A 23,850-nucleotide genomic window follows, 5' to 3' on the forward strand; every position below is an offset into this window, starting at 1 on the left:
CCATTGAGCTGAATAGACGTCAGTGATTGGTTGAAATTACAGAAATACGACAACTTTAACATGGAATAACTTGCGAATTCCTTTTTTTTGTTAAGAAGACTAAGAGTAAAAGATGTTTTATATGACACATTCTACCAGTGTCCCAAGTTTCAAAGTGTTTCGTTAGTGTTTCGTTAAGAAAATACTGGCGCCCCCGTTTTAAAATAGACCCAAATTTCAAGTTAAATATAAAGTTTGACCTGATCAAGACAACTTATGCTCAGAAGATGTTCCAGCAATAACCATCTCCCTTTTTTTGTACATCTGAGACTACATTATTCAATATGTCCTGTTTTAACCCTTTCGTTACCGTATTTATTTTGAGATGCTGTGTGTTTCTTTGAATTACTTTAAATATAACAGAATTTAGTAAAATAACTTAGTTATCATTCAGCTAGTGTTAGGAACATAAATTGTGACTAAGGTTTGGTAGAAGATTTTAATTCAAAACTTATTAAAACAAGACACTTGTACTCAGAGCCGGTTTCAGCCGGGTTGGTAACGAAAGGGTTAAGACTGTATGTGTGATTTGCAGAATGTGATGGCTATTTAGGGACTATGGAGAGTCTCATTCATTGGCTATGTTAACAGAAGTGGTCTCCTGTAGATTGGCATTGAAAGGTTAGACTTCAGTGTAAAAAATTGACTAATAAACTTTCACTATTTGGTCCCTACCAGTGGCAAAGCTGTCACCCTGACTAATCTTCATTAAAAGAATTTTAAAGCGTCTTCAATGGAGTAAAAGGTTTATTTCGGCCAGTTTGTTCTTTCACCTTTATACAACCCACAATCATGCATTCTCTTTGCCTTACATTCAACATGTCATCTGTTCTTTATCATCATATTAAATACCATTTCCCTATCTATTCCTCTCAGGTTGAAGACGCTATGCTTATGTTTGATAAAACCACAAACAGACATCGAGGTATGTAGGACTTCTTGCGTTTTCATTTTAGATTTCTTTGTTGTTTGTTTGCTTCTATTTTTGTGTGTCAAGACCTTATGTTTTCTTAAAAAGAAAAATATTTGTTGTGTTGTTGTGAATGTTCAGATACAAAACCCTCCTTAAATATATCAAAATATAGTAGTGTATTGAAAAAAAGAATCTATTTAATATGACCCTTGGTAGTAAGAGCTCAAGGATTTTAAAGAATTTGATTAGAGCCTTTGCAATGAGGGGCTGTGTTAATCTATGACAGCTGGTGATTTTGTAGTATGGAATGTAAACTTCCATACTTTTGGTAACGAGAAATGATAGGAAAGAGTTGCATATGAACATACCAAGTGAGAGTTATCAACACTGGGTCCATCTCATTGCTGAAGACTAGGTGTTTGGATTTTTATGCCCTGTTCTTCCTGGGGTACCACCAATATACTAAGTTTGTCTTTGAGAGCATTTAGGTATCTTCATAGGAAAAAAAGTTAATTTCCATCAAATATGAAGATATTGTAAAGAAAAGGTATTAACATGACTATAGAGCAGTGCTTAGCAACCTTTTTTCACCTGTAGTACACTTATATTCTTTTCAAAATCTGGCAGCACACTTGAACTAAAAACATAACTAAAAGAATAGAGGAAAAAATTATATTCAGGTTACACTGTGACACATCTAAGCATCGTCTTGTGGCACACCAGTGTGCCACGGCGTTCCGATTGCGGAGCATTGCTATAGATGGATTATCTTAGATGACAGGCATTTTGCAATGTTTCCACTGACATCACTATCGTTCTGCCACTCTCACTAGTTGTGTGGTTTCTTTCTTTGTATTGTTGTCAGCTCAATTAAAAAGTCTTTAATTACTTTAACCCATTAGCATTCAGATTATTCTGTCAAATGTAATCCTTATTTATTCACATTGTTTTGAATTAACCATGCATAATCTCATAGCTTCTAAATTTCAATGATGTGATTGTTTATTTTTAGAATGACATTGTTGGGTAGGTATGAAAGGCCAGATCTGACTGGTTTGAACATAAAACATATAGGAATATTTGGGTCGGGTTTAGCTTGTTTAAATGCTAGAGGGTTAATCACAGATGATTTACCTGTGATGGTACTGTGTCTAACCTGAGAGAACAATTTTCTCATTCGTTTATCACTAGAAAAACCATAATCAAGTACTCGTTACTCATGTTGGAGAGCATGAGTCACAGGAGAAGAAAGTTTGAGAGGAAGTTGAAAAATTAATATTGTTGCTTTTGTAAGATAATCTTTGTCAAGAATAATAATGGTTTCAAATTTTGGCCCAAGGCCAGCAATTTGAAGGTAAGGGATTAATCAGTACCATTGACCCTTAGTATTTTATTTTATCAACCCTGAAGAGGTGAAAGGTAAAGCTGACTTCGGTGTAATTTGAACCAAGAACTGGAAGCAACACTACAAAATATTTTAAACATATTTTTCTGACTTTCTAACAAATCTGCCAGCTCGCTACTTCAACGACCCTTGTAGTAATAATGATAATAACTGATATATGCCCAAGGCCTCACTGATGGGGGTCTGGTTGTCAACTATGTCACTCTCTGTATTTGATTCTATTTATCAGCTTTGGGAGAATCTTTTGATATTTTTAAAGTATTTTTGCATCGTTTATTCAGAGGGGGAAGGGCAGACCCTATGGCTCTTTTTAGGGTCCCTGACACTGGTTGTAGGGAAGGAGTAAGTTGTCCTCACATCAGAGACCAAGCCCAAATCATTGCAATGAAGTGGACTTTGTTAGAAGTACCCAGGATCCAGGTGATCTTGTTAAACCAGGCATCAGATTAAATCTACCACCCAAAACCAGAACTTCTTTCAACAGGCATTCACAGTTTCCATTTACAAAATTTCACTCACAAAATTTTGGTTAACTTCAGCTGTGATGTGAGACCCTCAAGGTGCAACCTGCTGAGGATTGAACCCAAAATTATGTAGTTATGAAGCATGCTTTTACTCACACTACTACATCTGCCCACCACTTAGTAAAACCAAGTGGAATTTGAATTCTGAACATATAGACATAACTAAACACAAAGTATTTAAAAGCATTATTCTTTAAAAAGAAAAAGGTATTTGAAATAATGTCATAATTCAGGCCATAATGTGCCTTAATAAGACATGACTCTTGTAGCTGAATGCCTCTAATCAACGTTTATTGTCTGTAACAGTGCTGCCAACTTGGAGTAGTACTCTACTAGTAATTTCTAACAAGAGCACACAAGAACCGGCAAAGTCGGGTGGGATATACATTAGATTTAATTGTCCCAAATACTTTAAGTGACATTCTATTTCATCAATCCCTGAAGGATGAAAGACAGTCCACCTCAGCAGGATTTGAACTAAGAATGTAAAGGAATGTAAATACTAACTAAACATTTCTACCAATTTTACCTGATATATATATCATCATCATTTATATGTATATATATTTATATATACACACACATGCAGACAGTGTTATAATGAGGATTAACAAGAAATACTATTGGAAGCTTTGTTTGCTATTTTTTGCATATCATGTGACCATATAGCTGTTCTCTCATTGGCTTGATCACCCCTCACCTGTTGTCCTAAATGGAAGGTGGTCGAGTTTTATTTTTTTCTAACTGTTCTTTATGAATTTATTAAAACATTGCATGGTTTGTCTATCTGTGTGTGTTTGTGTATCTGTGTTTGGATTAGCCAGGTGTGTCTGGTAATGTCTGTATTCTATGTTACCTGCAGATAAATGAGCAATGGCTCCAGCTGATGTCAGTACAATGTATCAGTTGTTATTTAATCCCAGGTCAAATTTGATCCAGCAGATGTTTGATGAAGGGTGTTCCAGATGTGACCACCCTGCCTGTTTAAAATACAGTGTTCTCATCATTGAATTATCTGGAACACACGTGTAGCCGTCCCTTTCTAAGATGGTAGGGTGAGATTTTGAGTGAGATCTGGATGTTATATTTAGCTGGCTTTGGGCACCTTGTGGTCATGGACAGAGTGTATGTCACTAACGCCAATACCCTATGCCAAATGTATACACATTTTCACACATATAATTTATGTATATATTCGCAACTAATTTACCATTGCATGTGTAGATGCTTGCATTTTGTCTGTTCATGCTCTGCAATTATAAGGTGCGTATTGCAGGAGTTCTCTGCCACTAGCTATATATACATGTGTGGCAGGGGTATAGCATGGGTTCCCTACTTCTAGCCATATGAAAGCTACTGTGTTTCAACAAAAGCTGTGTTTAAAGTGGCTGCAACACATGCATCATCATCATTATTTTCACTACTGCCATGGCAACCACCACTACCCTCTTCCTTTACCCTTGGCCTGTGTGTGTAGCAGTGGTAATTACCACTACTCGTGGCTGACCAGTCTCCTACTGCAGCCTCTTGGGACAACAAACCTTCACACTATTGGGTTACTACAACATATTGCCACTAAACTACTACCACTACTACTACCATCACCTTTACAACTACTATGACAATTACAATTACACCCCACCTCCAATTATAACCACGAATGGTATTACTACTGCTACAGCATAGCCACCACCATCTTCACATGACTCCCTACATAAATTATGATCCAATGGTTTAATTCTATGTGCCCATAATATTCTTACAGACTCATAAAAAAGACAGGATGCTCACAAATGGATTGCCTTTGATCACCAGTCAGTTCAAAGATGTGTATGAATGTGTTTATGTCTCCTTGACAATGCATGGTTATTGTAAATGAATGTTATTCATTTTCATTATCCATGTCTAGCCATGGAGAAATATCACCTTTCTTGGAAACAGCTAAGGGTTGGTGACAGAGGGCATCCAGCTGAAGAAAATCTGCCTCAATAAACTCCATCTGACACATACAAGTATGAATAAAGTGGGTGTTCAAATGATTAGTTTAGTTATATAAATATACAAGAAAATATATATTCACGAGAACATCTGTACAAGGTCAGACCTATGACTAAAAATATTCCGCCCATGACCATCATGTTTTTTTTTGTTTAGATACAACTTGGGTCTATGTTATTTACATGTCTAATTTTCTAAGATTGTAGAGTAAGATTTCAAGGAGATTATGACAACTGCTTCAAGGGAAATCGAATGACTGCTTGGAGGCTCCCTTGATACCCTGAGTTAATGTAGTAAACATTAGAGATGTGGGGGGGGGGGCATTGAATAGACGGTGGTGATGGTAGTGAGATATTGTGGTGGTGGTGACTTATAGTCTTATGATAATGATAGTGATGATGGTGTTTAGGTAGTGCAGTGAAATATTGTGATGATGATGATGATGATGATAATGGTGATGGTGGTAGTGATGATGATGATGATGGTAACAATTTCCTAATATCACTGTAGCTGAATCAATAAGGTATCCAATCAGACTTCCTTGTAGACAGGAAGAAGCTGGTTCAAGTTCACCTCACAGTAGGGGATTCATTTCAATGACTTAGCAGAAAGCATGGAAGATGGGGTGAACAGGAGGTGCATGTGGTTTGGCGTAAGGGTTGGGGTTAGGCTGACATCATTATAGTCTCTCCCCACAAATATGTTTGTCTCTACTCTCCTCCCATCCCTAACTCTCTGGATACATACACATGCGTGTATTTATGCAGACATGATTAGTCAATAACATACATTACATCAATATGTGCAAGCGTATTTCTGTAGACATACATTAACGCAGGTCTTTCTGTCTTCAAATTTACTTCCCATTCACACATACACACACTTACTCACTATTACCTGTTCTATATAGATGGAGAAAATTAATTTGAAGAGAAAGTCTCATTTCGTGCTTTAATTTAATATTCAAATGACATATCACATTAGCACAATTTCAATGATTTGCCTTTTACATATAAATATATGTTTTTCAAGTATGTCTTATGAACAAGTGTGCATGCACATCTATCTATTGATATAATAATAATAATAATAATAATAATGATAATAAAGTGACAACAAAAGAATGAGACCTTAATATTAGGTAAATAAAGGATATTTATATATATGTATAGCTTAGGACAATCAGTAAGTTGTCATAATAGTACTGAGTTTCAAATGCCGGAGCTAAAGAGCTACGATGCATTCTCATCAGCTATTAATAGCAATAGATGCATATATGTTTGTGTGTGTGTAGACATGTACATATACATGTTTGTGTGAGTGTGTACATATGTAGACGTTATGAACGCAGGAGGTTTTATGTCTATGTGTTGTGAGAATATGGCTGCGTGTATTTTTTATCCTTTATATTTTTTCCTACCTTTTAGAGTAACTTCTCTTTTATAGCGTCTATTACCATTGATAGCCAATGAGAATGCATCGTAGCTCTTAGCTCCGGCATTTGAAATGCTGAGTACTATTATGACAACTTACTGATTGTCCTAAACTATACATATACACAACATTCGAGCATGGTCGTTGCCAGTACCACCAGACTGGCTCCCATGCAGGTGGCACATAAAAAACACCTTTTGAGTGTGGTTGTTTCCAGAACCGCCTGACTGGCCTTCGTGCCAGCAGCACGTAAAAGCACCCACTACACTCTCAGAGTGGTTGGCGTTAGGAAGGGCATCCAGCTGTAGAAACTTTGCCAGATCAGATTGAGCCTGGTGCAGCCTCAGTCAAACTATCCAAGCCATGCCAGCATGGAAAGCAGATGTTAAACGACGACGACGATGATGATATATATTTATCTGTTTATATATACAACACATAAGGTCCCAGATTTAATTTCACTGAATGTTGTCTTATGTTGATGTCATTTAACATGTCTAGAGATCAACCCAAGCCTTGTGGGTAGGTGGTAACTGTTTGGAAGCCTCCTTTGATAGATTGCACCTGTAATTCAAAGGTCAGGCCTTGTTGTGCACTGTCATACTGCTTCTGACTGAGGACTGCATTAAAGTTACTTGCCTGTAGAGTATTCATCCACTTGTGCACTAATGAGTAGATAGTGTATTTGATCGAACAACTGAAAACTCATCAGCATGGAATGGAAATCTATTTTCTTTGTGTATGTGTGTGTGCGCATGTGATGTATTGTGAGTAAACATCTCATAATTTTAGAATATAACAGTAAAATTATTATTTAGGAGAGCATTTTGATAAATAAAATGCTAAATAAAGAAATTCACAAAATAAAACAAGTATTAATGATAGATATTCAAAGTAGACCAAACTATTGGTTCCAGTTGATCCGATCAATGGAACAGCCAGCTTGTGAAATTACCATGCAAGTAGCTGAGCACTCCACAGGCGTGCATACCCTTAATGTAGTTTTTGAAAGATTCAGCTTGACACGAAGTGGCAAAGCTGGCTCTTTGAAATACAGGTAGTTCTTGCTTTCGCCAGCTTAGTAGACTGGAGTGATGTAAAACAAAGTGACTTGCTCAAGAACACAATGCTCTGCCAGGATTTGAACTCCTGGCCTTATGATCGTGAACTGATTACCCAAACTACTAAGCTGTGCCCCTTTCACAGAGACAGACATACAGAACTGGAAAAGGACAAAAATATCCCTCACCATTATCTGTTTTGCTTTAAAATTTTTGGATGATTAATTTTTAATTTTGGATGCAAATAGAAACTATTCAAATATATTCTTCTACTAAATGATACCAGGCACAAGTTTATTCTTTGTAATTTTCCTTAATGCATATAGAATATCTTATGTAGTACGAGGAATTTTGAGGAAAGTCAATGAACCTACAAAACTAAAGGAAAATGCTAAAAACAGGGTATATGAATTTTTTACAATAAAATCTATGCTGATTTTTGTCAAGTTCACAGAAATAGATTACTTAAGCCAAAATATAATTAAGGCCTGCAACACCTGCTACAAAACTAATAATAATGATAATAAAATAAATATAAAGCTACAGAATTCCAAGTGTGGTGGGAATCGACAATGAATAAAGTTTACTTTGCATCAGTTGCTGATATAAAATATGCACAATTTCACGATTATTTACGACTTTTACTAAAACCATCTCTTTTCAGTGTGTTTTTTTTCTTTCTTTTACCTCTTACGGTGTATGCATGTATGTGACATAAATTAATGTTTAGTGAGACGTATCTTTAGTTTTAAATGAAACCTGTCTACTTTGATGGAAGATATCACTTTGTATGGAGCAGTAAATTCTAAAATGTATTAAAAATTAATATTTACTAAGTATTATGAAGCAAACACTTGATAAGTTATATAAGGTATTGGTTTTTGGGTTCTATTGACTTTTCGTAGTTTTAATTTCTTTTCTGTTATTCAGTCTCATTATTGGAAATATCACTGCCGAGAACTCTTTTGTTTCATGATTTCAACAACATTTTTACTTTTTTTGAATTTATTTGCTATATACTGAATAACTTGGAATTTTTATTTGACTTTTTTGAAGTTAAGAGTAATATATTAAATGGAATTCCTACATGCCATATATAGCCTCATCAAATTACACCAATCAACCAGCATTTTTATAGATATCATCCCTCTCACATGACTATTAAAAAGTCTGTTCTTAGTCTCAAGCAATTTATATGAATTTATGTGGTGAGACTTGTTTAGAAAGAACGAATTCAGTATATTTGGCAATAATTTACATGATGTTAATATATGGAAGTCTGCTTAATACTTTTTGTAATAAAAGCTTTTGAAATTATTGGTATATTACAAAATGGTAACAGTCTATATTTCCAATAATGAAACACAAAAAGAAGGAAAGTTTGGGACTGCAGAAATTCAGTAGCTTTAATGAAAGTATACGATGTTAACAGACTTAAAGCTTTATTGTAAATGAAAGTAATGTGTGTATGCAATAATAATAATATACTTTGATCTTTTGACAAAAGGCCAAGATGTGATGTGTGTTTGTATACAATGATAAAAATATTAGTGCTGTTTCATTATGGTCATCATCAACAGCCATCTTCCATACTGAAACATGCACTAAAGGAAAATAAGATAATGTGGATTTAATCACATGGCCCTGGGTGCACCTGCACACAATAGTTGAAGTGCTGTTTAACCCTGGGTTGGCTCTAGTTAAGTGACCTGTGGTGTGACTTAACCATCCTGCAGTTTCCTATCATCATCGTCATCGTTTAACATCTGCTTTCCATGGGTTGGATGATTTGACGGAGGACTGGTGAACCAGATGGCTGCACCAGGCTCCAATCTGATTTGGCAGAGTTTCTACAGCTGGATGCCCTTCCTAACGCCAACCACTCCGAGAGTGTAGTGTGTCATTCTTTTATTTATGATTTGAGTGAGATTTAATTGCTATTGTAGATCAAATAACTGCATAGAAGCTCATTTTATTGGTTGGTTGCAGTTTAGGTAGTAGTGCTGTTAATATATCTGATAATTGGTAGTGGTAAGTTGGGATACAACCGGGATTGGGGTGGTAGTGTTGGTAGGAACTGTGGTAGTACAGGTGGTTGTAGTGTAGTGTAACTGGAAATAATGCTTGTATGTGTTGTAGTATAACAGTAAGAGCAAAATAAATTGGGAGAAATGAGTTGCTTGACAAGAAGTGGTGGAGATGGACTCAGGGACAGGGAGAAGGCAGAACAATGATTCCAGCCCACTGAACACACACACACACACACACGACTTCCTTTATCACCACCTTCAGTATTGTTGTGGGCCACCAGCAGCAGCACTATTGCCACCATTACCTCCATCACCACCATCATCACCAGTACCAGCTTCATCAACATTACCATCACCACTGCTACTAACAGCACCATCATCATGACTGTCATCACTGCTACCAGCACTACCACCACCACCACCACCACCACCACCACCATCTTTCCCATCACCCAAGGAGGGGATCTGTGTATGGTCGGTAGGAAGGAACTAATAGCAATGAAGATCAAGGAGATTGCTGCCTTTTCCCAGCACATTCCACTCTTGTTAATGTCTTATCTTCTCTTATTAAGATTGATTATGGTGGTGGTCATGATTGTGGAAAGGATGGTAGTGCGGGTGATGTGGTGATGGTGGCAATAGTAATAGAGATGAATGTGATAATGAGTTAACCTAGTTTTGCCCTCTTTTCGTCAATCTTCCCAACTTTGTTATCCCTTACAAGAACCAATATTAAACTACCTTCAGGCAGCAAGTTTGTCAGAGCAGAATTGCTCCAGCACCAGACATGATGCCTGAGGGCAATGAATTATCTCTCCCTCCACCACCTGTGTGTGTATGTATGCATGTGTATATCTTCCTTTTTTCCCCCTACAACCAATCTCTCTCTTTCTCTCTCTCTCCCTCCCCACCATCTACCTATTGTTTCCACTACAGATTCCAACATGGCCTTGTGCTTAAGAGGTTTGCTATCCAACCATACGGCTTCGGATTCAGCATTTTAGGCAAGTGTTCTCTATTATAGCCCCAAGTCAGACAAGGCCTTGCAAGTGGATTTGGTGGGCAAAACTTGAAAGAAGTTTCTGTGTGTCTTTATCTTGACACTACATGATTATTGTAAAGAGTGTTACTTCAGTGTTATTTGTTTCCGACCCTTCATGAAAATATGTCTGTCCATGACGGAAAATTACCTTGTGTGAAAACAGATAAAGGTTAGCAACAGGAAGTACATCCAGCAGTAGAAAATGCACTCCAGTGAATTCTGTCTAACCCTTGTAAGCATGGAAAAGTGAATATTAAAATGGTGATGACGAGTACTTATACTAGGGACCAGTTTGATAAATAATTTGCCCATAACATCTTTGACCCAATAAGAATTAACTTTAGCAAGTCAAGACAAAACACCCTGACCACCTTTTTATCACTTCCGTCTCCATTTAGAGTTTAAAACCATGCAATAGAATAACTAATGTTCACCTTTATTCTACCATCTCTAGAAAGAAAAAAAAACAATAATTTACTTCACATCTATGTTTCCATGTTCAATCCCAATGCATGGCAGTTTGTACAAATGGAAGCCTGTTGGATGGCCTACGCCTGTCTTTGGTTGATCAACTTAATCCATGATTTGGTTCTTGGATAACTTCAGCAGAGTTCACTTTTGTTGTTTGTATCAAGGTCGGCTTTCTTGTTGTGATGGTAATTTGCATCCCTGCTGCCAGTTTCAAATGCCCTATGGCATGTTTACTGCCCTTGTCATTTGACAAAGCCACAATATACATATAAGCATAATGTGTGCACACACATATGCATGTGTACATGTGCTTTTGTGTGTCTGTGAGTGTGTATAAGTGTGTTTGCATCTGTGTACTTGTATGTAAATATTTCTGCATCACACAAAATGCCTAAAGGCATTGTATAATCTTTCTCTCTTTCCCTCCCTCTATATTCATACTCCTTCTCTTTATTTACTCCCTCTCTACTTTTCTCTCTTTCCCCACCCCACTTTCTCTACCTTCCTCCCCTTACAACAAATTCTAGTATTTTCCAGTTTAATTTTTTTTTATATGTCTTTTTGAAATTCTTAAAAAAATATACAAATTCTTAAAATATAGAAGTTACAAATATACAACTGTAAAGATATTTTGTCAGTTGGTGTGTTTGTGTGTGTGTGTGTGTGCACATAGACACATTAGAGTTTGGTTCTGTATATCTTTAAATACAGTGACTGTCTGAATGAGAAGAGTATCGATTGAAATGCCATGTGGTATTTAGTCATGTTTCTGTACGTCCTCAATTCATATCCCATCAAGGCTGACTTTTCATATTTAATCTTTCCAAGGATTATATACCATTCAAGTGTAGGATTTGATAAGATTGACCATCACCCTCCCTTAAAAATACATGGCTTTATGCCAAGTCTAAAAATAATCCTTATCAAAATCATTATCGTTATAAAAGAAATCATTATTGCAACGGCAGTAGACTGGCAAAATTGGTAGAGCACCCCATTGAAATGCCTTGTGGTATTTGCTTCATCACTTTACTTTCTGGATTCAAATCTCAAGTTCAACATTGTTTTCATCCCTCTTGGATCAATAAAACAAAGTACCAGGTTAATACTGGGGTCAATGTAATCAACTAACATCCCCTTCCGCTGAAAATTGCTGGCCTTTATACCCTAAATTAGAAACAATCATTACTGCATAGGGTTTTGGGATCTTAACATTCTGATTTCAAATCACACCTAGGTCAACTTTGTCTTTCATTCATCTAGAGTCAATATGATAAAGTACCAGTGAAGTACTAGAGTCCATCAAATAGACTGACCCTTCTAATATTGACAGGATCACTAGAGCATCAGACAAATAGCTAGAGGTGATTAGTTTCATACCTCAGTATCTGAGTTCAAATTACATCGCGGTCAATTTGCTGTTTCATCCTTCAAGTTTTAATGAAACGAAGTACCTGTTAATTATTTGTTTAAATGCTTTCTGAAAAATATAAAACCATGTGACCATGTTAGAAATTATTAATGCATAAAATTCAGTAACTGAAACTGTTGAATATATTCTGCTTAAAGTTATGCGTGTTCAAATCCCAGCAGACCCTATCATTTAATGTGGATGCCCTCTCTCACTTTTATAACAAATCCACTTCTACAATAACTTAACCCATTCTCTCTTCTTTTGGCTTATTTTTGTTGCTAATGTTTTTGTTGTTGTAGTTTTAAACTATTTTTTTGTATTTGATTTTTATTTTTGATTTGTCATTTTAATTCATTTGTATTTTTTTATACGTTCTCAAACTGGAAAGATAAACTTGGAAAAATGAAATCATCCTGTATATATTATTTTACATATAGATTGTATAAATAGCATATTGTGTGTTATATATACATGTTTTACATATATATATTATGTAGCATACAATATGATGACTATATATTATGTAATATATAGTATGTATATATATTATATATCACATCACATAATATGTGTGTGCGTTTTATATGTACATATATTATACAATGCTATATATCATAAATATGTATATATTGTGTGTATGTTTATGTATGTGTGTGTGTGTGTGTATATATATGTGTGTGTGTGTGTATATATATATAGTTTGTGTGTGTGTGTAAATATAGAATCTCTGATTTTAATTTTTTGAAATTTCTTTTGCTGTTTGACATTTGCTTTTTATTTTATATTGTAATATATCTACATCATTATATATACATAACCTTTTTATTCCATATTCATATCTATATCTATTAAGGAGTGTATATAGTATTTAGATGTTAGAAATCAACAAAGGAAAGATAAGAAATACAAACAAATTGAATTGATTAATCATAAACTGGTGAGTGTATAAAATAAGACACTGTTTACTAGTACTACTACTGTTATTATTATTATTATTATTATTATTACCTGTACTAGTAGTAGTTGTAGCACTAGTGATAATTGTACTAGTTTAATATTTGAATGTTCTTAATAAACTAGTTCAAGACTCTTATCGCAGCTTTATGTATTATCCTAGTTTGTGACAGTTTTGTACTAGAGTTGTTTTGGATGTTTGAAAGAGATTTAGCTGCTAATTCTAGTAGATTAAGCAGTCCAGTCACAAGGTCCCTCAAGGGCTTCTTTTGCGTACTTTCTTTAAAGCGTTGTGGGTTTTCTAGTCACACTTGTTTCTATTGGAAACACAGCTGGTCAGAGATTTCATGGTATCAAGCAGATGGGCTATATTACAATAGACATTTGAGTTACTAGTTATATTATACTCACTCTAATGGTAATTATAGTACATATTATCTTCACTATGTGATAGTAAACTACAATACTAACCTTAGTACTGAGCAGAAAGTTCCACAACTTTTGCATAGTAGTTACAGAAATCTAGTTGTGGGAATTGAACCAATGACTGCGTGTGACTGTGACTTGACTACATAGCCATCTATACAGAATGAATCGTCTGGTAATTTATGCTATAAGAAAAATATCCCATTCTCCATTGAGAATTGGCTATTCTTGGTCTAGGCAGGAGCATTGCTATTCAGCTAAGTAGTTTCAGGTTCAATCTCACCAAGCAACACCTTATTCAAATGTCTCCTTCCATAGTCTCAGATTAAACCAAGTTTTATGAGTGAAATTTGGTGTACCAAAACCACGTAGAAATGTGCTGAAGGGGCCATTTTCACTGGATACTGAGCTTAGCACCACTACCTGGTCCTTGGGTGTCTGCTCTCTTGTAAACATTGAGGCCAGGTGTCTGACATAAGAGTAACTTCCTACCACAAGTCTAGAAAACTCTGAAGTGGGGTCTTCTTGTAATATAAAAAGAAATAAATGTCTAGATCTGTTTCTTACTCATTGATCCCCTTTTCCCACAGATTCTGCCAAACCCCTAGTTTCATGGAAACAAGTTTTGAGAGGTTTTGTACATAAAAAATAAGAGTGGCACCAATCTTGCACTTACTCATTGCTGATTCTGAGAGAGGGAGAAAATTGGGCCCTGTATTTCACAGGTACTTTACCAATCCTTGAAAGATGTAAGTCAAAGTTGACTTACATAGGGTTTTAACCCAGAGCATAGAGTATTAGAACAAAAACTACAAAGCATTTTCTTCGATGCTCTAATGACTTTGTCAAGCTTAAAACTGCAATGTCATCCTCATTGACTCTTGTTCAGCTTCACCATTGTCAAACTGTTTATCTCTTCTAATAAAGTGTAATCAATCACTAAGACAATAAGCACTTGACACTCCATTAACCCTTTAGCATTCAGATTGTTCTGTCCAATGTAATGCTTATTTGCATTGTTTTGAATCACCCATGCATTGTCTCATAACTTTTAGATTTCAATGTTAAGATTATTTATTTTTAGAACGACATTATAGGGTAGGTGTGAGAGGCTGAATATGGCCAGTCATAAAATTGACTGAATATTTTGGCTGGATATGGCTGGTTTAAATGCTAAAGGGTTAGAGCATGTAAATACATAACTGGACCTTGTCATGAGTGGGTTGAGATTACAACTTTGGCTGAGCTTACTGACCGAGCTTCTTAAATAGAATTGGAGTAATTGCCTGATTGTTATCACTTAAAAACAACAGGTGTATTTTGTGTTCCTAGCTTGAATGAATGGCCTTGAGGAAACAAAGGATGTATTGTTCTGTAACTGAAGCTTGGTAACAAGGGACATACTGTTCTAAGACCGTAGCTTGGAAATGAAATGCATTGTTGCAACATAGCTTTGAATGGGCTTCAATTCATATCTTTTTCTTACTAATGCAATATTTCAATGCACCCATTGACACCATTGCACTTCTAAAGACCATTTCATGTGGTATAAGGTCAAAATCCATGGCACTTCTATATGCTTCAAATATAAGAATATATGATAAATGCAGTTTTGTTATGTGAATGTGAGACTGAACATATGCAAAACAAGCACTCAAGATGAATTGTATTTGAAATAAGATGCTTTTGCAGAATGTTTGGCATAACATAGAAGGATTACCAAGCCAATAAGTTAGAATTCAAGACTCAGTAAGACAACAAATACAGTGGGTTGGTCATGTCAGTAAAATGACTGGGTCACGTGCAAATACAACCATGTTCACTTCTTTGGAAGGCAAAAGTAGGTAACCAAAGAGAGGCTGGATGAATCACATGACATAGGTCGGCATGAAAATATCTGAATGTATAAAGTCCAAGACAGGTGTGGAAAACAAAGAGAAAAAATTCAGGTACCTCAGTGGCAGAAGTACTATGATGTCACCTGCATAAGTATGGAACAGGGGGCGGGAATGGCTAAGTGCATAGGGTATTGGACTATTTTCATAGTGGAGTCATGTATTCAAATTTGCATTTCTGACAACAATGAATTTGACATTTCCTTGCACTGCTTAACATTCAATAACAAGAAATGCCAATTTAGTTTAGGAAAGTGACATTATCTGAAGAGATCAAACATCTTAGCCAGGTGTATATTTATATCTCATCTGCTTCACGTCATGAAATTAATCGCAGGGGTCCTTAACTTGTTGGAACTTAGAGGGGACCTTCATCTCTTCATTTATTGTTGCCTCCTGAAGGTCAGTCGTTACCTATTAGCTAATAATACTATGAAATTCAGAGCAAAGATGGTCTTCTTACACATATACACATGCAGACAAACAGGTAGCTAATTTTAGTGAGAGATCATTAGGTAAATAGAACAGCAGTTAGATATAAATAGATGCTGATAAGCTATTAGATAGACAAGCAGATATCTCTCTTTCTCTCTCTCTCTCTCTCTCTCTCTCTCTGTGTATATATATATATATATATATATACACACACATTAATAAATAGGCAATAATAATGATAAAAATGATAACTATTGATCTTAGAAATTGCGAGTTCCGAAATATTGACCTCTCCAAGGACATTTCTTTTCAGATAAAACCCCTTCCAAGCTGTCTGGGAGCTGAAAGGGTCACTTGACCATTATATGTGACCAGAGTTTATTTCTACTGCTACTACTACTACTACTGCTGCCAAAACTACTGTTACTATTTGGCAATACATTCGCCAAATTTCCTCCTCCTCCTCTCCATAATTCTCTCTATCACCCCACGACCGCCACACTTTGGTAACAGTATCTCAGAGTAAACCCAAGATGCAGAGGTCCAGGTATGAACACACAGACACACACACTCACACATCTGTACATGTGCATGTTTATATATATATATATATATGAACACAGACATGTACATATACGAATCTTTCTATAACCCTACAAAAACACATTTAGGTTGCTAACTCAATCCTCTATGAGTGTATGTGTATATATATATATATATATATATATACATATACATTATGTATGTGTGTGTGTATGTGAGCCTGTGTATATACATGTATATGTATATGTCTATATGTAATACACATCGACTGTAAATATATATATACATATATTCTTTGCATATATGCATAAGTGTATATACACATATATGTATATATTAGTTCCTAGTTGAGCTGTCTGATTGGCTGGTCCTCCCTGTCAAATTAGCAGTAGTAGTAGTTGTAGTTGTTGTAAGCTCTTTCTCTTTCTCTCAGATATCTAGATAGATAGAGAAATAGATAGACATATAGTGTTAAAGTAGTTATCAGTTAGCCTTAAAATTTTTGAAGCTTCTGCTATAAAACAACCCCCATGCCCAAATCTCTCATATATATATATATTTATATATATATGTCTATATGTAATTCTAATATACACAATATATATGTATATATGATTATATATATATATAACGTGTATTTATACATATTTATTTATACATGTATGTGTCTGTATAAATACGTATTTATACATGTATGCATAATATATATATATATATATATATATATATATATATATATATATATATATATATATGTGTGTGTGTGTGTGTGTGAATACATACATGTATGCATATATGTATATATATATGTATATATGTATGCATATATAACTGCATGCTTTATTTTCTCTTTCATTTATCTATCCATCTTTCTATCTCTCCCCTTCTTTCTCAAGCTACTAACATAAACCCAGTTTATAATTGCTTACAAATGTACTCTGAGCTTATGTTTACTAATATTACTGAAAATAGTTTGGTTTGTTTGAAGTAGTCATTGCTAGTGACAATAACAATGATTATGATATATTGTTGATGTTCATTGTTTTTGTTGTTGTTTTGAGTTGCTGAATTTTTTATTGTTTTTTTTATTTTTAAACTATTCCTATTACATAAGAACAGTGATTGCATTAAACAAATTGTATATACATTACTCAATCTGTGTGTGTGTGTGTAAGCCTTGTGTCAGGCTGATGTGGAGGTGTGACAATGTTATGTAATGGCACTCATTGAAGCAGAAACCCATGTTCACAGAACAAAAATGCCATATTTTAATTGCTTGTTAATTCAGCAGATTGACTGTTGATTCCTTGAGAGTTATCTCCCCTTCTCTTGCTAGTTGCAAATGCTGCTCAATTTTGGTTTACCTTCATTTGAAGCAAAGATAGTTTTTTATGAGTCAAAAATTTATCCTGTATGGTATTTAGTATACCTTTCTTTATCTTTGTTGTCCAAACACATGCCACTGGCTGCTCTGAGTTATATGGGCTGGATACTCATGTCCAACCCATGCCAGCATAGGACATGGACGTTAAATGTGTTTATTAACTTACTTGAAAATAAGTGAGAGTTTGTGTGACAGGAAGGGAATCAAGCCACAGAAAATTTGGTTCGATGAATATCATTTGACCTATACTAGCATAGAAAAGTGGACATTAAAATGAGGACAATCTAGTTCTGTCGATTGTAGTCAATACATCTTGGAAATATGTACAATGCATAAATGCGTACGTATGTTTATTAAGTTTGAACTAAGCAAGGCCTGCATATTTTCTCAAACATTACTTTCTTCAACTGACCAGATACATAATATAGAACAATTGATGTGAAAGAAACCCATACTCATTCAAAAGCTCAGTGAATGTAATATAATGGTCATTTCTTAAATTACTAATGTCTACAATTCACCAAAAGTCTGATTGAATAATACTATGGTTTTGGATATGTAAGCCTTATTATCTTAGGAATTAGCATGCACGTGCACACACACTATCTCTCTCTCTCACACACATACACATATGCATCTTTATGTGTTTAATTAGTATGTCAAATATTTGATATAGATTCTGTGTTAATGGTTTATCAATGTTTGCAGGACTAAGACATAAACTCATGTCTTGGGCCCTCTTTACACAACATAAGTGTCACTACTTGAGTGGACAATTGATCCTAGAAACAACTGCTGGAAACCTTACTAAGGCAACTTGCAACTGTGTTGAGCCAGTTTAGGTCAAAAGCATTTTGTGTTGGGGTGGTGGTCAGCTGTGCACAACAAACTTATTATCTAACCCCAGATGAACCATGATTTAGCAGATCAATGAACAAATGTACTGATGTTTAATTCTAGATGAGCCAGATTTGGCAGATCTGTGCTCAAATGTGTTGTTGTTTTGCTCTAGAAGAGACGTGATTTATTGTTCAGATCAGTGGTCAAAAGTGTTATTTAGTGCCTGGCATAATCAGATTGAACAGATCTGTGATGGAAGACTTCCAGTGTGATTACCTAGTTGGTAAAACAGCCTCATGAGTTTGGCCTGACTGGTTGAATAAATCTAGTTTGACTATTCCTCATTTCACTCACTGTGTGGTCAGTGATAAGAAGGGATATATATTGATCTTATTTGCTCTAACACAAACAACAATATAAATATGGGAAACTTTAGTAAAAAGACAGATTAAAAGCACCTGTGCTTGTGCTTGGCATTAGGAAGGGCATCCAAGTGAAGAAACCATTCCAAAAGATAATTGGAACCTGGTCCAACTCTCCAGCTTGGCAACTCTTGTCAAATCGTCCAACCCATGCCAGCATGGAAAATGAATGTTAAATGATAATAATGTTGATATGATAGATTAATACACTGGCCAAATACTTGGTTTCTAGATTTTTTCCATGCCACTCTTTAAGTTAAGCTTATATGGTTATTTAATAAAATAGTTTTTTTTTCTTTTTGGAAGAGAAGACATTCAAAATGAGAGGTATGAGCAGTTTCTGTGTTGAATATTGCATATGTAGTATATATGTATCTAGGCATCTATGTACACACACATGTATATGGGGTTATGTGTGCATGTGTGCAGTTGAGAATGTGTCTGCATACGTAACAGCAGCATTTGTTCATTGCTATGTTGTTGTTGTTGTTCAGCCTCAGTTTTAATCCTTATCTTATTGACCTAATATCAAAGACGTTCCAACCATGACCATCCATGTAGTAATGTAGAGGTGTGTATAGTTGTGTTGATGATGATGATGATGATGACAATCTGGTTGGATTGTAGTTATGAAACCAGTATTTAATGCGATTTCAGTGGAGATGGAGCTACAGTTGCAGTTGATGTAGTTACTGTGGTAGTGAATGGGGTAGTTGCAGCAGCAGTAGCAGCAGTGGTGGTAATGGTAGAGAAGTATTGATGTAGTGGTAATGGTTGTGCTGTAGCAGTGTGGAGGGGAAGAGGTGCTCTGGTACTAGTATAAGTAGCCCAAGGTGTAGGATTACTTTTATGATATTAATTATACAACAATATATGTGGTATGATTATTATTAGTATCAGTGGTAATAGTAATCATAGTAATCTTGGGATTAGGGATAACTGATAGTAGTAGTAGTAGTAATAGCCTTATTAAATATTTAAGGATTAACTGTTATCTTCTTATGTACACTGGGTTTTTTTTTTATTTCTGTAAATTTTAAATTATTAGTTTTACTCACCACCACCACTGCTGCCACTACTACTACTGCTTATAATAATAAAATAATAATAATAATAATAATAATCCCACCATTTTAGTACTGAAAGCTAAACTGGCTGCTTTTGATAAAAAATTTTTACCTAGGTTTTAGGTTCATATCTTGCTAGGTTTGACTTTGTTTTTATTCCTCTCAAGGGTCTCTAGAACCAATACCAGTCATTTTCTATGATTTATTCAAACAAATGAAATCTCGTGCCCTATCTTCTTCTAATTAAAACAAGCAATAGCATTATACCACAGAGATCATCGTATTGGTGGTGGTGGTGGTGGTGGTGGTTGTCTACATACCTGATTATCACGGGGTGAAATTACAGATTAGAGTGATATTCTCTCCCACCTTCCCACCACCTCTGGTATTTCTACTCCTAATCATCTTATCTTAAAATGAGGCTAGTGGAGGGAAATGAGGAGGAAAGTAGATTGATGTAGTGGTTTAACCTTGACACATATTTCTGTGTGCAAGCATGGCTCTGGTAGTTTCAGGTTCAGTCCCACCTAATGGCACTTTGGCCAAGTATATCTCTGGATATACTGTCAGTGTGTGCAGTAGGCAGAAACAGAAATAAACCCCTATAGTGTGTGTGCGTGTTAATGTTGAGTTATAATAAAAACAGTTTAACAATGGGCTGGATTTTTTTGTAGAGTACATATATTTTTACCAGAAAAGAATTGACTTTGAAGTTTTGACCAGCTGACTTTTTACTAAGTGGAAACTGTGTAGAAACCTGTGTGTGTGTGTTGAGTAAGAAACATTTTATTCAAACAGAAATATTAGTGTCTAACTCAGCTGTCTTACCTTACATCAATTTCAATATTACACTTTCTACCATAAAGACACTTTCCTCAGCTGTCGCTCTGTTCAGCTGAAGTGGATCTGAGTCTTGTGAGCTGCGTAGAGACTTCACTTGTGCTGGTGCAAGGATTCAGTAGACTCTTGTTATGTGATTTGAATCAGGAAAGACATCCAACTGTTGAAATCATCTGAAGCAGACAGCAGAGCATGGTGCACTGCTCTCATCCATCAGTTCTTGCCAAACTGTCCAGCCCATGTCAGCATACAAGAATGATGTGAAAAGATGATGATGACAGGATTTTACATGAGCAATAAAATATATACAAGTTAAATATTATCTAGTCTTGATATAATTCTCTAAAATTCTTGAATGTGATGCCTCAGTTTGGGCACCGTTCAATGAATGAAACTGCTAAAAGATGTGCAATGAATTGGTAGAATCAATGGAGTGAGGGCCAAAACACAATCCCTTTATAATCTGGGTTCAAATTCTGCAAGAGTTTTTAATTTTCTCTTTCACATCGGTTTACCTGCCAAATCTCGCTCATATCCTTCCCCCCACAGTTTTAAATAAGGCAGTTGCATGGTAGATAATATAGTCCTAAATAGGTCTAAAAAGTTGGGATGGTCATGGCTGAAATGATTTTGATCATCATAGGTCTGCTCATTCAATACTGACCTCAGGCTAAACAGCAGCGTGTGTGTATGTGTAAGTGTGTACAGTTGTCCATATTTCCAAATGAAGCTACACTAAACATCCTCCTCTTATCATTTATTCTATAACCTACTCCTAATTAGAACATTGTTTAATTGCTTTTCATTGTTTACACTTTTAACACTGTTTACTGTTAATATTATGTTATTTGAGTTGTGTATGTATTTACGTATTGAGTAGAGGTTGGTAGGGGGTTTAATTGTTTAATTATTATGTTGTTATAATTTAATACATTTTTCTTTTCTTTTTCTTTCCTCTCTTCTTTCTTCTCCTCCCTCTCTTTCTCTGTATCTAGGTTTTGGGTTTGTAACCTTCGAAAGTGAAGATGTTGTAGACAAGGTCTGCGAGATACATTTTCACGAAATAAATAAAAAAATGGTAAGTAACAGCCATGTTGATATTATTATTATTATTGTTGTAATCAATGTGTGTACCCTTGTCTTTGCCTAATGTGATAATTAGAGATTGGCATAAAAAAAGCAGTGTTTCTGACCTCCTGGTTATGGTGAAATATTACTTCACTTGGAAACAGGTGAGAGTCAGCAACAAGGAGGGCTAGTGACCATAGAAAACTTACCTCAATGATTCAATCTGGAAAAGTGGACATTAAGATAAGCAGGATGATCAATATACATGGATATTTGGAGGAATGATTACAAATTGGTTTTTATTCATGGGTTGTGATGACTAAGAAAAATCCAGGACTGTAAGAAGTAGGTGACTTGGAGTAGAGTATAGATGTAAAACCATTAACTTCTATGTTAGAAGAAAGACATCTAGGGTATTAATTTAAATTTTTACAGATCTTATAAATTATCCTCACCATTGTTTAATGTCTGTCTTTCATGCTGGCATGGGTTGGGCAGTTTAAAGAAGCTGGCAAGCCGGAGAGTAACACCAGACCCCATTGTCTACTTTGGCATGGTTTCTAACGCCAGGGTGTACTGGCTGCTTTTTATGTGGCACCAAAGTGTGTTTAGTATTTGAGGAGAAAGGTAAGTTATAGCATTATTTCTGGAGAAAACCATTGAGACTTCTCCAAGTAATAGTGTTTAAATTCTGAATGCTTACGGCAAGATGTGAGGAATGACTATGCAGGTAATAGTTAAAATGTCAAATTTTCTGACAGAATATTGAGAAATAAATTAAAATATTGTTAACTATACAATATGAAAAATATTAATCTCAAGATAATTAATAAACTGGCATAATACCTTAATTTGCTGGAAATAATTTGAAATACGATATAATTGAGATTATAATGGAAGTTCATGGTACTGTGATCTAATCCTTAAGAATACATAACGTGTCAGAGGATACATAATTAATTGTAGAAGAGGAGAAAAATTTTAAATTGACTTTTATGCTTCAATAGTTATGGCATATCCAACCCTTAGCCATATCCAATTTAAATATTCTGTTTCATGTTCAAACTGGTCGGATCCAGCTTCTCACACCTACCCTTCAAATGTCATTCTAAAAAACAAATTACACCATCATATTTTGAAGCTACAAGATAATGCATGATTAATTCAAAACAATGAATAAATAAGCATTATATTGACAGAATAGTCTGAATGCTGAAGGGCTAAAAATGATATATTGTATATTTCTGTGTAAAACCACAAGGATCCCAGTTTGTCTGTAACAAGACTAGTAATCTGTTGTGTCTGGGAAGAGTCCTTCTCTTTTGGTGCCTTATAATTTAACACACTCACCGATAAAATTTCCACTTATTTTCTTTTGTTTTTAAAATTTTTGTTGTGTCTTGCAACATTTTCAATAGTCTTCAACAGTCAAAACTAAAAGGCTGCAAGGTTTTTAGGAAAATAAAAAAGAAATAAGTGGAAATTTTACCAGTGAGTGAGTTAAATTATAAGGCACCAAAAGAGAAGGACTCCCTAGACACAACAGAATATGCTTCAACACACAAACTCACATAAAGAATCTTGCAAACCAAATCCCAAAACGAAATAAAGACTAGTGTTTCCTTCAAATTTGACTGGTTAGAGC

The 23,850-nt window shown here is 35.2% G+C and overlaps 1 protein-coding gene across 2 annotated transcripts in view; it reads left to right on the forward strand.

Moving 5' to 3' along the window:
- LOC106872072 (RNA-binding protein Musashi homolog 2) overlaps positions 1 to 23,850 on the forward strand; it is a 287,270-nt gene that overhangs the window by 182,614 nt on the left and 80,806 nt on the right. For both annotated transcript variants that reach the window (XM_014918924.2, XM_014918925.2), the window contains exons 7-8: positions 916 to 964; positions 22,133 to 22,215. In XM_014918924.2, the coding sequence (XP_014774410.1) occupies positions 916 to 964; positions 22,133 to 22,215 (132 nt within the window). The remainder of the gene's footprint in view (positions 1 to 915; positions 965 to 22,132; positions 22,216 to 23,850) is intronic.

This window comes from Octopus bimaculoides, chromosome 6, assembly GCF_001194135.2.
Source record: "Octopus bimaculoides isolate UCB-OBI-ISO-001 chromosome 6, ASM119413v2, whole genome shotgun sequence".
NCBI lineage: Eukaryota > Metazoa > Mollusca > Cephalopoda > Octopoda > Octopodidae > Octopus > Octopus bimaculoides.